Source organism: Drosophila arizonae, chromosome 3 (genome assembly GCF_054131065.1).
Source record: "Drosophila arizonae isolate 15081-1271.41 chromosome 3, UAZ_ARI_1.0, whole genome shotgun sequence".
NCBI classification, from domain to species: domain Eukaryota; kingdom Metazoa; phylum Arthropoda; class Insecta; order Diptera; family Drosophilidae; genus Drosophila; species Drosophila arizonae.
The window spans coordinates 1,825,507-1,838,511 of NC_142923.1; the positions used below are offsets into that span (position 1 = coordinate 1,825,507).

The 13,005-nt window shown below is 38.8% G+C and overlaps 1 protein-coding gene across 5 annotated transcripts in view; it reads right to left on the minus strand.

Annotated features, from left to right (window-relative positions):
• The window catches only part of capu (formin protein cappuccino), a 43,067-nt gene that overhangs the window by 16,254 nt on the left and 13,808 nt on the right, over positions 1-13,005 (minus strand). For 3 of the 5 annotated variants that reach the window (XM_089465009.1, XM_089465006.1, XM_089465008.1), the window contains exons 2-4: positions 12,172-12,550; positions 5,768-5,998; positions 4,850-5,338 (exon numbers count right to left, since the gene is read on the minus strand). In XM_089465009.1, coding sequence (XP_089321135.1) covers positions 4,850-5,338; positions 5,768-5,998; positions 12,172-12,550 — 1,099 coding nt within the window. Of the gene's footprint in view, positions 1-4,849; positions 5,339-5,767; positions 5,999-6,710; positions 6,966-12,171; positions 12,551-13,005 lie in introns of those variants that run through there. The other 2 variants (XM_089465010.1, XM_089465007.1) reach the window with 2 other exon arrangements.

Below are 13,005 nucleotides of genomic sequence, written 5' to 3' on the forward strand. Positions count from 1 at the left end.
AGGTGAGCGCCAAGCCGCATTAGCAGCCCAAATTGATGCAGCGAGAGCAAGAAAATGCGCCAAGCTGGCGAAAAGCTATCTATAAGTGATTTATCAATCAAAATAGTCGGCAAAGAAAAAAAGGTCTAACAATAATGCAGATTTGAGAGTATTAAGATACACTCTGACTAAAAGCATTCCATTCATCTTAAGATGCTGCCATTGAATGATACACATGACGATTGGGAGTTCAATACTTGACTGTTTCTTTTCAGCGTTTCATTTTAGTGTTTCACTGTGGTATTTCAAGTGCTAACATTTCATTTCACTGTTTCATTTTAGTGTATCACTTTCAGTGCTTGACGTCAATGCTTCATTTTAGTTGTCCATGTTTCATTTCAGTGTTTTACTACAGTGTTTCATTTCAGTGTTTCATTCCAGTGTTAGAGTATCACTTTAAGAGTTATATTTCAGTGCTTTGCATTAAGGCTTCCATTATTGTTTCATCCCTATGTTTCACTTTGTGTTTCTTTCCAGTGTTTCATACTCAGTGCTTTCTTTCTGTGCTCCATTGCAGTGTCTCACTTCTGTGTTTCATTTCAATGTTTTATTAAAGTGTTACTCTTATATGATTCACTTGACTACAATACAATTGAATTTTCATTAAGAAAAACTCAGCTTTTCATTCACTTTTCCTATTTTGCTCAACTGCAAATATTGAAAAGCTCCCCAGTTAATGTTCAGTAGGCTCCATTAAGAGCAGCGCCTAAAATGCATATAAAAATATCTTCGGTAATCGCTTTACGAGCAAAGCGTGAGCAAATTATATAATTTAGGAGGCGCAGCATCCAATTTTTATTATATTTATATTTATATATACAGCAGGAGTTGCGTTATTAAATCTCTCGCTCTGCCCATGAGGAGCTCAGTGGAAGTCCTCGATGAGTCTTAGTCGTGGCAGTGGCTACAGCTCGGAGCACACCCAGTGGAGCGCTTATCGCGGCCATCATCATTGACTGTAAGCCCAAGTGGCTGACACGCCCCCAGCCCCAACGGGTGCCCATTGCTCCCACGTGCATCATTTCGTACAACATGATTTAATTAAAATTTAAACTTTATTTTGCTCTCTTTTTTTTGCTGCTCTCGCAACAATGGGGAATCGAAAATGGGCGCCCATTTTCCCCGTTTGCCGTGTTTCCCCAGTTTTCCCAGTTTCCGGCCGACATTTTGTAAACAATGAAGACGTGTTTGCAATTTTTAAGTTTTTTACAAATGTTTTTGGCGTGCTGGGTCACAATATACCCAGCCACGCCCTTCACCCTTCGCCCTTCACTCAGCACCTTCCATCTCACTGATGGCCATTCACCCAGTGAAGAGGGTATATTAGTTGTGTGTTCATGTGGAACCGTGACTGAGTATTAGAGGACTTGGAATAAGTCCCAGAGAGGAAGAAGCAGTTAGAGCTGGCATCCTATTTATATTTTCTCAGATTTTACATATATGTACATACTTATTTATGGTGAAGGCAGTGAAACTCTCCCAGTGCAATCAACTTGAGTTAGAGAGTTAGGATCTGTTCTATAGTAGTCTAAATCCAATAATATAATAATTTTTTCTTTCTGCTCCAACTCCAACTCCTGCATAGAAAACTCCTCTATATCCAATAATATTTATCTGATTACAGATATGATATATTTTAAGTTTTCATCGCGCGAGTATCGTGAAGTCAGTCAAACGCGATTTCCACAATTTTTACTTGTTTTGCTTGGGCTCTGTTTGTTAGCCAAGCGACGGACGGACGCAATTAGACGGGCATTAGATGCCGAAAAGGGGGCGTGGCACAGTGAGGTTGGGGGACTGGAGCTAAAACTTAAGGGTATGCTGGGGATTTTATATATAAATTTAGCTGGCAATTATATTATATATAAATGACTGTATATACATATATATTTAAATGTATTTAAGATATCATGTGCGAGCACAGCACGAGCGCGAGCCTTTGCATAAATGTGCCAATAATTACTTTCGCATACCCTTTTCTGCAGAGACTAACGGGATGTTGATATAGGGAATGCGACAGATAGGGAATTAATATACTATATAAAATATGTATACATTATTGATAGCTTTATTATACACAGCAAGCGGAAATGCAGGGTATATTGGCATTGTGAAAATATTTAAAACAGATGTGTTTGACCATTTGTTCTTTTAAGATTAGCTAGAATGAATTACTTAAAAGTTTTATGCACTAAAAGTTAGTTGGAAGATTTCTGTGATGAAATCAAGAATATTGTATGGTATGGATTATGCAGAGCAGGAATCGTCTTAGAATGAGTTTCATGCTCGAATTAATCTCAATACCTTAAGATCATTACAAAGAATGCTTGCAAAGTAATTTTGTCATTGTACATTAGATGACTAAGAAATCTATTTGCAATAAACAAATATTCATTAAAATGTCCAATTGTATGACAAGTTTCTGTTTAGTTCGAATGATATCATAAAGTCTTTCAATTGGGGTTTGCTCTATTTCCATATGATTTAATCAATAAGCCAATATTTCTTATCAAGTCCTTACACTTATAGTCTTTCGTATCTGTATCTAAACCTAGAGCATACAATTTTCACCACTTCTTTTTTGCCAATTTTTCGTTTCAATTTTAACTTTATATATTTATATTTCCTCTAAGCGCGTATTTTTATGCGCCTCACAGATCGCATCCGTTATAAAAAAAGAACAAAAACAATAGGCTTTTCTGGAGCAGGCCGAAAAGTACAAAAAAAGAGGACAAAGCGACACGAGTTAATTAAAAAACTTGAAACAAATTTTTATTCAAATAGCCGGGAGAGTAAAAATGGGTTGACTTTATTTTCAAAGAGGCGCGAACTTATAGAACGGGAGGATCTAGGGGCGTTCGTAGAGTTTCTTTAAGACGTTCAGCACGTAATGTCAATTAGAAATTGTAATTAAAATCAATGAAAACGAAATAAAATTCAATAAAAATTGTAAATTGCAAAAAAGGCAAAAAAGGACAAATAACACAATCAAAAGATGATGCATTGGAATATATATATTTCGTTATTTCTTTTGAAAAATAATAAAATTAAACATATTTCGCAATTTATTTATATTGAATTTGCAAACTTCCTTGCTTTTATTTACATACTAAAATAAAATGGTATTTTTATTACCCGGGCTTGGCCTTTCCCACTTTAAATTTATATTAAAATACCTGTACCTTTCCCATCTATTTAGGTATTCGATCTATTTTATTACTTCTGCATGAACTTTGCCATACAAAGACGAAATTTTCAATTTTATTTCGGTTCGACCTTTGCGCTTTGAGCTGCTGCTTCTCAAACTTTAAAGTTTGGCAAGCACTTCGCGCAGATGCTTTACCAATGTTTACCAATGGAATTGGCGTCGAGCGCCAAGGAAAAACGAGCAGAAAAAATTTGGAAAACTTAGAGTGTGAACGACTGAGCAATGCTCTGTTCGGTAAAAATTGAAATGAAAGAAGAAGTGGAATAATTTACGTGAATAAAAATTAAGTAAACAAAAAAAAAGAAAAAAAAAAAAAATAATATAATAATTAAAGTCACTTAAATTATAAAATATTTGTCATTTATTTTAATTGAATTTTCAATCAATTCTCTTCCGAGCCGTACCTTTTAGGTAAGGCCTTCGCGTAGCAACCATTTTATATTTCCCGATTAATTGAGCTGTCATCGTGCTTTGAGGGAAATATGTCTAGGTCTATCAATATATCATATGTACGTAATTACTTAATTAGTCAGTCATTAGCTATTTACAAATGACAGCTATATTTAGCTTAGCTGAAACTCAAGCATTTTTAGCATAAGAACTCTGCCTGGCAAGCAAGAGGTTCATGGTTCGATTCCTGCTGCAAACTTATATGATTGCCTATTAATTGCGCTATTATTTTTAAATTAAATAGCGAGTAGCTTCCAGAGAGTGGCCTAGATTGACAAACGAGCTCGAGTACTCTTCGAGTCGACCATATATTATAATCAGTTAATGTTAGTTTTATTGCAGAAGTAATTTGTTATTTGTAAGTGAAATCTAAAATTAGCATGTGCAGGATTTTGCATGCTAAACATGAGGCCCCCGGTTCAAATCCTGTTGTGAACATAAATATGATTTTTATTCATTTATTTTTTGACGGTGCCACTTATTTGAAAGTAAAAGCCGAGTTTGACTTCGTAGCCAGTGGCGTAATGGGAAGCACTCTGCACGGCATGCGAAAGGTTCGCGGTTCAAATGCCGCTCGGTACACAAGTTGTGTATAAACATTTTTTTTTTTTTTTATAACAAATTATTTTTTGGTGTTGTCTAAATTCAAATTCTATAAGCCAATATACTCGCATTCTGTACTCATTTTACAGTGTATCGAAAGGGACAAGGCTTTTAGTTATTCTCATTTTCATTTTAAATTTTTTTGCCGCTTCGTTGTTATTTTCGGACACAAGGGCCACACACTTGAGCATACACATGGCGCTTCAAGTGCTCCCCAACAACAACAGTAACAACAACAACAACAACAACAATCAGATGAAGAGGGCAAACAGGAAGATTCGTGTTTTATGCCGCGCGTTTCGTTTGATTTGCGAGCGGGTGGCCAAGTGGGAATTTGAATAATTCCCGCATATCGCCAAAAGGCACATGCTCTGGTATCAGACACGCCCCCCATCCTACCGCCCTTCCTTGCGCCCACTCCGGCTAATGCGTTTGTAATGGGGGAAACCGGAGATGAGGCGACCCTCACGTGAGTTTAAATGCCGCCAGATCTCGGCCCGGAATGTGAAATGAGCAAATAAATGCGCGAAGGCCGAACGGGGGACTCACCTGTCGCTGGCACGCCCACATCTGTTAGATTTGTGGGCGTCGAGGCTGGGCTGACGGCGGCTGTGAAACGTGACGACAGATTCTGCAGCTCCACTTTCTTGGCCTTGGATATGTTGAACAGCTCGCCCCCATTGCCCAGGGGCGAATCGACACGGGGCGTGGCAATCGCAACAGATCCCGCTGCCACGCCCACGGGCATCATATTGGCTTCCGTGAGCGAGCCGGGGGGCGTGGGCGTGGGCGAGGCCGAGCTGCTGCCCAGCACCTGGGCGAGCTTCTTGCCCAGCTGCAGTGCCATCCGCTCATCCGGCGAACTCTCCGGCGTAATCAACAGCTCCGTATGCAACAGCCCCGCTTCGAGCGCCTGCTCCGGATCTGGCTCCGATTCATGGGCGATGCTCAGGTATGTGATGCGACTCAAGCTCAAGCCGGCGATCTTATCAGCGCGACAGCGACGCTTCAGCTCTATTAACTCCTTATTGTTGAGATCTAAAATAGGAAAATCGAATCAGTTAGTAAATATAGTTATGAATGTCTTTTATAGATTAACAAATATACATAGAAGTCATTTTTAATGAGGAGAGATACAATTCAATTTGAATATTTCCAATGCGAGAAGCATACGATTTAAGACACTTTCAATTTGAATTTCTATAAGTTTCTTATAGTTCTTATTAGACCTTCTCATAAGAATACTTTTAGAATATCGATTAAGACTAAGGATCATTAGACTTATATATATGATCAATTACTATAACAAAACAATTTAAATCCAATTAGAATAAACTTTGGAAAACTAAAGACAATCCAATTAAAAGTCTTACTGCTGATCACATCACAAAAATTCTAATACGACTGACTCTCTTAGCAGGCATGCGCAAGTCAAATAAGAATCAAGACTCATTTGTGCTTAGTTACCAAAGAGCGAATCAGAATCATTGCTGGAAGATGAAGAAGTAGAAGCAGATGTAGAAGAAGTCATGGAAAGGGAGTGCAGACGCTGCCGATGCTGCTGCGGCGCAGCTGACTGTGACGCTGACTGCTCTTCTGGCTGCGTCAATGTGTTGGTCGATGCATAGCAGCAATCGTCGCTGCTGCAGTTGTGAAACTCAGTGGAGTCGCTGTTGTAGTCCAGGCTGACGACGTCATCTGGCAGCACAGAAGAACCAGAAGAAGCAAAAGAAAGAGAGATAGAGATAGATGAGCTAAGTGCTCAAAAATATTTCAATTGAAATAGCAAAGTTAATTTATATATATAGAAAAAAAGTGCCGTTGATTTATGGTTTGCGGCTCATTGAAAAAAAAAAAAAAAAAAAAACCGCGACATGTGTAAAATATAACAAAAATAAATAAAAGTAAATTGAAACAAGACGCCACTGGAAGGCGGCACAAGAGCGACTGAGAGAGCGGGTGAGATTGAGAGCGCGGCGAGTGCGTGCTCTCATTGGAATAGGCCAAACAAAACGTAAACTGTAAACCATAACGTAAAAAGATTTATGAAAATCCATATGGAAAATGAACTCAAAAGCGAAAGGTTAAACATAATGACAAATGAGCAGAAAGAAAATCCAAAAACAGGGAAATGTAAAAAGTAAAGCAAACAAAAACAAAACAAAAGCGAGGGGCACAGCTCGAAAACTGGTTTTTGGTTATGGCTGAGCAGGCGGATGGACGGTTGGACGGGGGGAAGTTTCGGGAATGGCCACGGGAATGCCAAAAGACGGCGTCATTTCTTTCATTTCATTTCATTTATGTTTTTATTGTTGTTGTTGCAACAAATTGGTTGTTTGATTTGTAAAGCAAAACAAAGACATCAAAACGCAACAACGGTAAACCGTAAACTGTTTCATTTATCACTCACTCTTCTTCTCGCTTTTTGGCCTTCGCCCTTTCGAGTTCGCTTTCGCGTTCGGGTATCAATTTTCGTTTGTTATTGCAAAATAAAACACTTTACGCGTCGATTCTAACACAACTTTTCACTTTTCATACACACATTTTTCCAATTAGCCGCGGCGACAACAGCAGCGGCGACGGCGAATGCAACGGCGGCAACGGCGACGGCGACTTCGACTCGAACGATCTGCGCGGCAGCAAGTGCAAAGCGATACTAACAACAACAAGAGCAACTGGTTTCTAGTGGCCAGCACATGTGAGCGAAGCCTGGAAGTCGAAGCTGAGCTGACGCGTGAGAGCGTGTAAAGCGTGAGCGAGTGAGACCGAACGAGCGGGTGAGCGCGCTAGTGTGAGAGCGATTTCGGGGGCTTGTTGATGGCGGCTTAAAGCTGTAATTTAAACGGTGCACGAAATGAACAAAGGGCTTCGAAAGCAAACAAAAGCAACTGGAATCAATACAAGAATAAATATATATGAATCAATGAGTTGTGCTAAGTGTTATAATCTGTTATAATTTAAATAAGCAGGAAGCGCTGTTTGTATATTGAATTGGAACGGGAGAGGCCGTGAGAGGGGATTGAGCTTTCATTGCAGTCAAGTTCGTATTGTGAGCTGGTTCGTTTCCCTTTACTGAAAAGAACCAGAGAATGAAGAACTTGAGTTCAAGTTTAACGGACAGAAGTAATGAACAATGCGATCCCTTTAATTCCCCAATGTCATTCTAGTACTTTATAATAATATATGCAAAGCTGATCAGCGTTGCATACTTTTTGACATCTGCTTCGAATATTCATTGAGAACTTTAAAATTTTGTTTGGTAATTGCCTAGTTTTAGGGGGCTGACGAAATTATAGAACTTTTGATTGCCTTCTGAAAAGTAAAATGCTCAAATAAGAAATTTGTCTACGATCTAGTACATTGGATATGGTGAATGAGCACTAGAATTATTGTGATCATGACCATGAGCATGATCATTATCATTGTCATTGTCATTATTCGAATGAAATATATGAATGAAGTATGAATTATAATGATTTATAAATCTCTACTATCATTATCATTATCTTCATTGCTAGGCTCATCGTCATGCCCATTTTCGTTATGCTTATCATTATTATCATCTTTATAATCACCAGCTTTGCAAATTATTCATATGCCAAAAATAACTTTCGCAAATTTCTATCAAAATGGCGCCCAGAAAGTTGCCGAAGGAGGAAAACCCTAGCGAAATTGTTGTCTGAAATTAAATTCCATAACACACACACAAACAATTATTGTTAACAACATTAAACCGTTGTTAAAACTCCGCAACGAGCTGACAGAGTGAGAGGGAGGAGAGAGAGTGTGAGAGAGAGAGAGAGAGAGAGAGAGAGAGAGAGATAGATAGAGCGTGGAGTGTTAGAAGTTTACAAGGAAAACTATTAAAACTAATTGCCATAAATATTAGCGGCGCGCCACGTGCCAGTCCCAACTTTTTTTATACACAACATAATGTGTGTGTGTATTGGTGTGTGTGTGTGGGTGTGGGTGTGTTGGTGTGTGTATAGGCTCTTAATTGAGCACGTCGCCAGTTGTTGTTGTTGTTGCTTTGGTTGCAGTTGGCGCCGAAAACTAAGCCACAGCGAACTGAACGCATTTGGAGACCCTCCCCCTCTCCATCCTTGCATTGACCCCACCACCCCCCTCACTCCCTCTAGCAGCTTTTTATTATATTTTTGCAAATGGAGGCTTGCTCTGCCGAGTTTCGCTTGGGGCCCCATATGAATTATGAATTTATGCATTGAAAGAGGCTCCCGAAAAAAGCGAAGAAGAAGAAGAAGCAGCAGCAAAACGAAGCGAATTTTTGTTGTGTGTATGTGAAATGAATGCGGAGCGGGGGGTTGTTGGCGGCAGGCGGTTCTCTGTCTGAGTGGGCGTGGCACCTCAGCTATCTCACGCTATAAAGAGAATTTTTGATAACCGTTCGCTGTCTACCTCCCCCCCTCGCTGTCTCTCTCTCTCTCTCTCTCTCTCACCCTCACCCTCTCTCACTCTCTCATTGAATCGCGCCTTGGCACGTTTAGAATTTTTCGTTGATTTGATTTTGGACTTTGGAGTCGCTGCAATGGCAGCCATGCAGCCGCCTTTTCAATTGCCTTTTGATACAGAGCTCCAAACAGCCTGCCAAGCCAACACTACCCCCATCCCCACTTAACCCTCTCCCCACTCGACCCGTGGCCTTTCGAAATTCCCGCGATCTGACAGCCTTTCTCGCCAGCTGAAAACGCGACTCTTTGTAAACAGCCAAAAGCAGCGCCACAGAATGCTCGACGAGAGCTTTGGGCGTCAATTTCTATACCCTACAGTGTCAGCTTGAGTGACTAGGGCAAGTGCTTTGTGACATTGCAGTAGCTGGCAAGGCTGGACTTAAGAAAATACTCTTCTAATGACTTTCTTTTGGTAACGAAGAGAGATTCATTTCTATGGAAAAATAAATAAAAGAAGAAAGAAGATAAAAGAAGGAAAGAAATAAGAGAAAGAAGAAAGAAGGGAGGGAAAATATTGTCTAATTTCAATTTAAAATCTCAAACAAATTTCAGAAAATTCTGAAATCATTAAGAGCTCCTAAATAGATTAAAAAAAAAAAAACTATTTTAATGTAAAATTTTTTAAAATAAAGAAATAAAATATTTTAAAAGTTTTATTTTAATAAACATACTAGTCAAAGAAAAAAAAAAAAATAAATAAATAAATAAATAAATGAATAAATAAAAATAGAAAATAAAACTAAACAAAAATAAAATAAAAATAAAAATAAAATAAAATAAATATTTTTTAAAATATTATTATTAAAATCTTATTATTGTCACTTAAAAATATTATTATTAAAATCTCATTAAAATTTTATTAAAACTATAAGTTATATAGAGTCTATATATATATATAATAAAGATTTTTTTCTTTCTTTTTTAATTTCAATAAAAAAGATTGCAAAAAAAATTAAAAATTTGTTATATACGAGAAAAATGGATTGATCTCAAATATTTTTTTTATAAACTCTGATCAAATCTTGATTCAAGCTAAAGGGAATTTCAACAAATTTTTTTATTGGCTACTTCATAAGTCGCATATGCAACCGTCAAACTAACATCCATTAAGGGCATTAGAGCTTCGACTCGATAAGGATATCAACTCAATGCGTTTCGCTTATATTTCAATTTGTTTGTGACTCGTCGAAGGATGCGAGGCTTTAGAACAGTTTGCAGCTTCTGCATCTTCTTCTGCGACTTCTTTTTTTAAGTCAGCGAGTTTTTATTTTTATACTTGGTTCCGCCTCTTCTTAATAGACAGAGTCGACTTTTTGAAGTGGGTCGCTGCACTGGCTGTGTGAGAGAGACAGGGAGAGCGAGAGGGAGAGGGAGTGTCATGTGTGTGAGTTATGATTGAGAACGTGGCCCGCTTTGTAGTGCAGAGTCAAAAGTCATGCTCATATATTTTGCACTTACTCTCACATATATGTGTGTGGTATACATGTGCGTGCGTGTGTTTTTTAAAGTCAGCATCTCTTAAAGATTTCACATGAATAACTAAAATCTATAAATTTTTGATTTCACTTTGGCTGCTGGGAGAACAGGCGCAAGTGAAGATATTATTTGTGCCAGCCAAAATGCCAATAAGTTACGAGTGCCAACAGGCTGTAGGGAACTCGAAAAGTTACTCAGGAGAGGCAGAGCGTGTGTGTGTGTGCGAGCGAGAGGGCAGATATGTGTATATTCAAGTACTGTAAGCCATGGCAGGAGCAAACAACGCCAGCGGAAAAGTAAAGCTCAGAGAAATTTCTAACAGTCAAGAGAGCTGGCGAAACAACAAAAGCGGATTGCCAGCTGGCGGGATTTTCAGGGAGTACAGAGCGGGATATATCTGCCATGAACAAAACAAGAAAAAAACGAGAAGGGTGCACAAAATTTCATAAAACTTCAATGAAAAGTTTTGGGCCTTGTTCTTCGTAGGTTTTTCTTTTTCTATTTTTGAAAAAACTTGCACGAAAATTCTTATTTAAACTACGCTTAAATTGCAATAAGTCGACAGGCAGAGAACGAGACGAGAGAAAGAGACAGAGCTAGTGTGTGGAACGGAGACAGAGTGAGAGAGAGAGAGAGAGAGAGATACATAGAACGAATTACAGAAAAGTGCACAGATTTAGTGTGAGCTACAGGCTGAGAAGCGAACTGTGTAATAAAACAGAAGCGAAAAAAGTTCAAAATGAAACACAATGCAAAAACATGAAGTATTTGGCATATTGAAGTATAGCATAAAATAGATGAGATAGATCGGGTATGCTGTACCTTGAATTGGATGACAAGGACAATTGCAATAGCAATGACAATGACAATGACAATGACAATGACAATGACAATGACAATGACAATGACAATGACAATGACAATGACAATGACAATGACAATGACAATGACAATGACAATGACAATGACAATGACAATGAGAATGACAATGACAATGACAATGACAATGACAATGACAATGACAATGACAATGACAATGACAATGACAATGACAATGACAATGACAATGACAATGACAATGACAATGACAATGACAATGACAATGACAATGACAATGACAATGACAATGACAATGACAATGACAATGACAATGACAATGACAATGACAATGACAATGACAATGACAATGACAATGACAATGACAATGACAATGACAATGACAATGACAATGACAATGACAATGACAATGACAATGACAATGACAATGACAATGACAATGACAATGACAATGACAATGACAATGACAATGACAATGACAATGACAATGACAATGACAATGACAATGACAATGACAATGACAATGACAATGACAATGACAATGAGAATGACAATGAGAATGACAATGACAATGACAATGACAATGACAATGACAATGACAATGACAATGACAATGACAATGACAATGAAATGACAATGACAATGACAATGACAATGACAATGACAATGACAATGACAATGACAATGACAATGACAATGACAATGACAATGACAATGACAATGACAATGACGACGGGTCTTATCTACGCATATGTATTAGCAACTAAGATCAGTTTGTATAACAGCAGTTTATGTTATACTGTAGCATAGCTTAAAGGCAAGCTGTTATACGCTACTCAGCCTTAGGTGCGGATATAACAACAGCCATGATTTGCCTGGATTGGCAATTGAAATAGGAACTCAAAAAATAAAGGAAAAATTGAAATAAAATTTGCGGACAAACTGAATTTCGACATCGACATAAAAAAGAGGAAGAGCAGCAGGAGAAAAAGTAGAAGAAGAAGGAGTCGAGTAATAACAATCAAAAGCAAAAACAAAAACAGAAAAAAACTGAACAAATATTGTTGGTGAACTTTGAAATTGACTTACGAAAATCCATTTGTTCGGCACTGGCATTCAATTGTCCGCGGCCCACATCCGGCGGAGTCCAGTCCGTTAGCGGCGAGGCGGGCAGCGATGCGGGCGACACCGGCGGAGTGGCCTGCAGGAATACATCCCGTTTCTGCTTGACAAAACGGCTAAAAACTCGCGCCTGCTGATGGCTGCTGTTGCTGCTGCTGCGTCTGTCCTCCAGCGCCGCCAAAGGTGGCATGCAGCCGGGTCCGTGGCGTCCGCCCGCCGCCAGCCGTAGCAAGCTGCCCGTTGCCTGCGGCGAGCTGCCGCTGCCCGCTGCGCGATTCTGGCCATGTGCATTGCCCATTGGAGCTGGCTCTAAAAGATTGGGCTGACTTTGATTTGGAGGGCACAACTGCAAAAGAGAGAGAGAGAGAGAGAGAGAGAGAGAGAGAGAGAGAGAGAGAGAGGGAGAGTGAGTAAGGCAGAGAACTTTTGCAAAAATCAATTAAAAAAGTTTTCAATCAGCCGCATTGTTTGGGTTGATTTTCTACTTTTTCCTTTTTTTTTTTTTTTTTTTTTTTTTTGGCTGTTGCTACAAAAACTTTTCTGTTGCAGAAATATGAAATGAATTAGTTCAGGTAAGGCAAAAGTTCTGTCTCGATTTCTATAGGTATCTATATATATGTGATATATATTATGACTACTTTTTGGCTGGCGGCCACCGCAATGTCGTTGCAGCTCGCAACTTGCAACAAGCTGCAAATTGAACTTTTACTTTTAACAACTGTGGCGTCCTCTGCAGCAACGACTCCTCAATAATGATCATTAAACAACAATCGAATTCTCATTCCCGAATGGCCAAAGCCA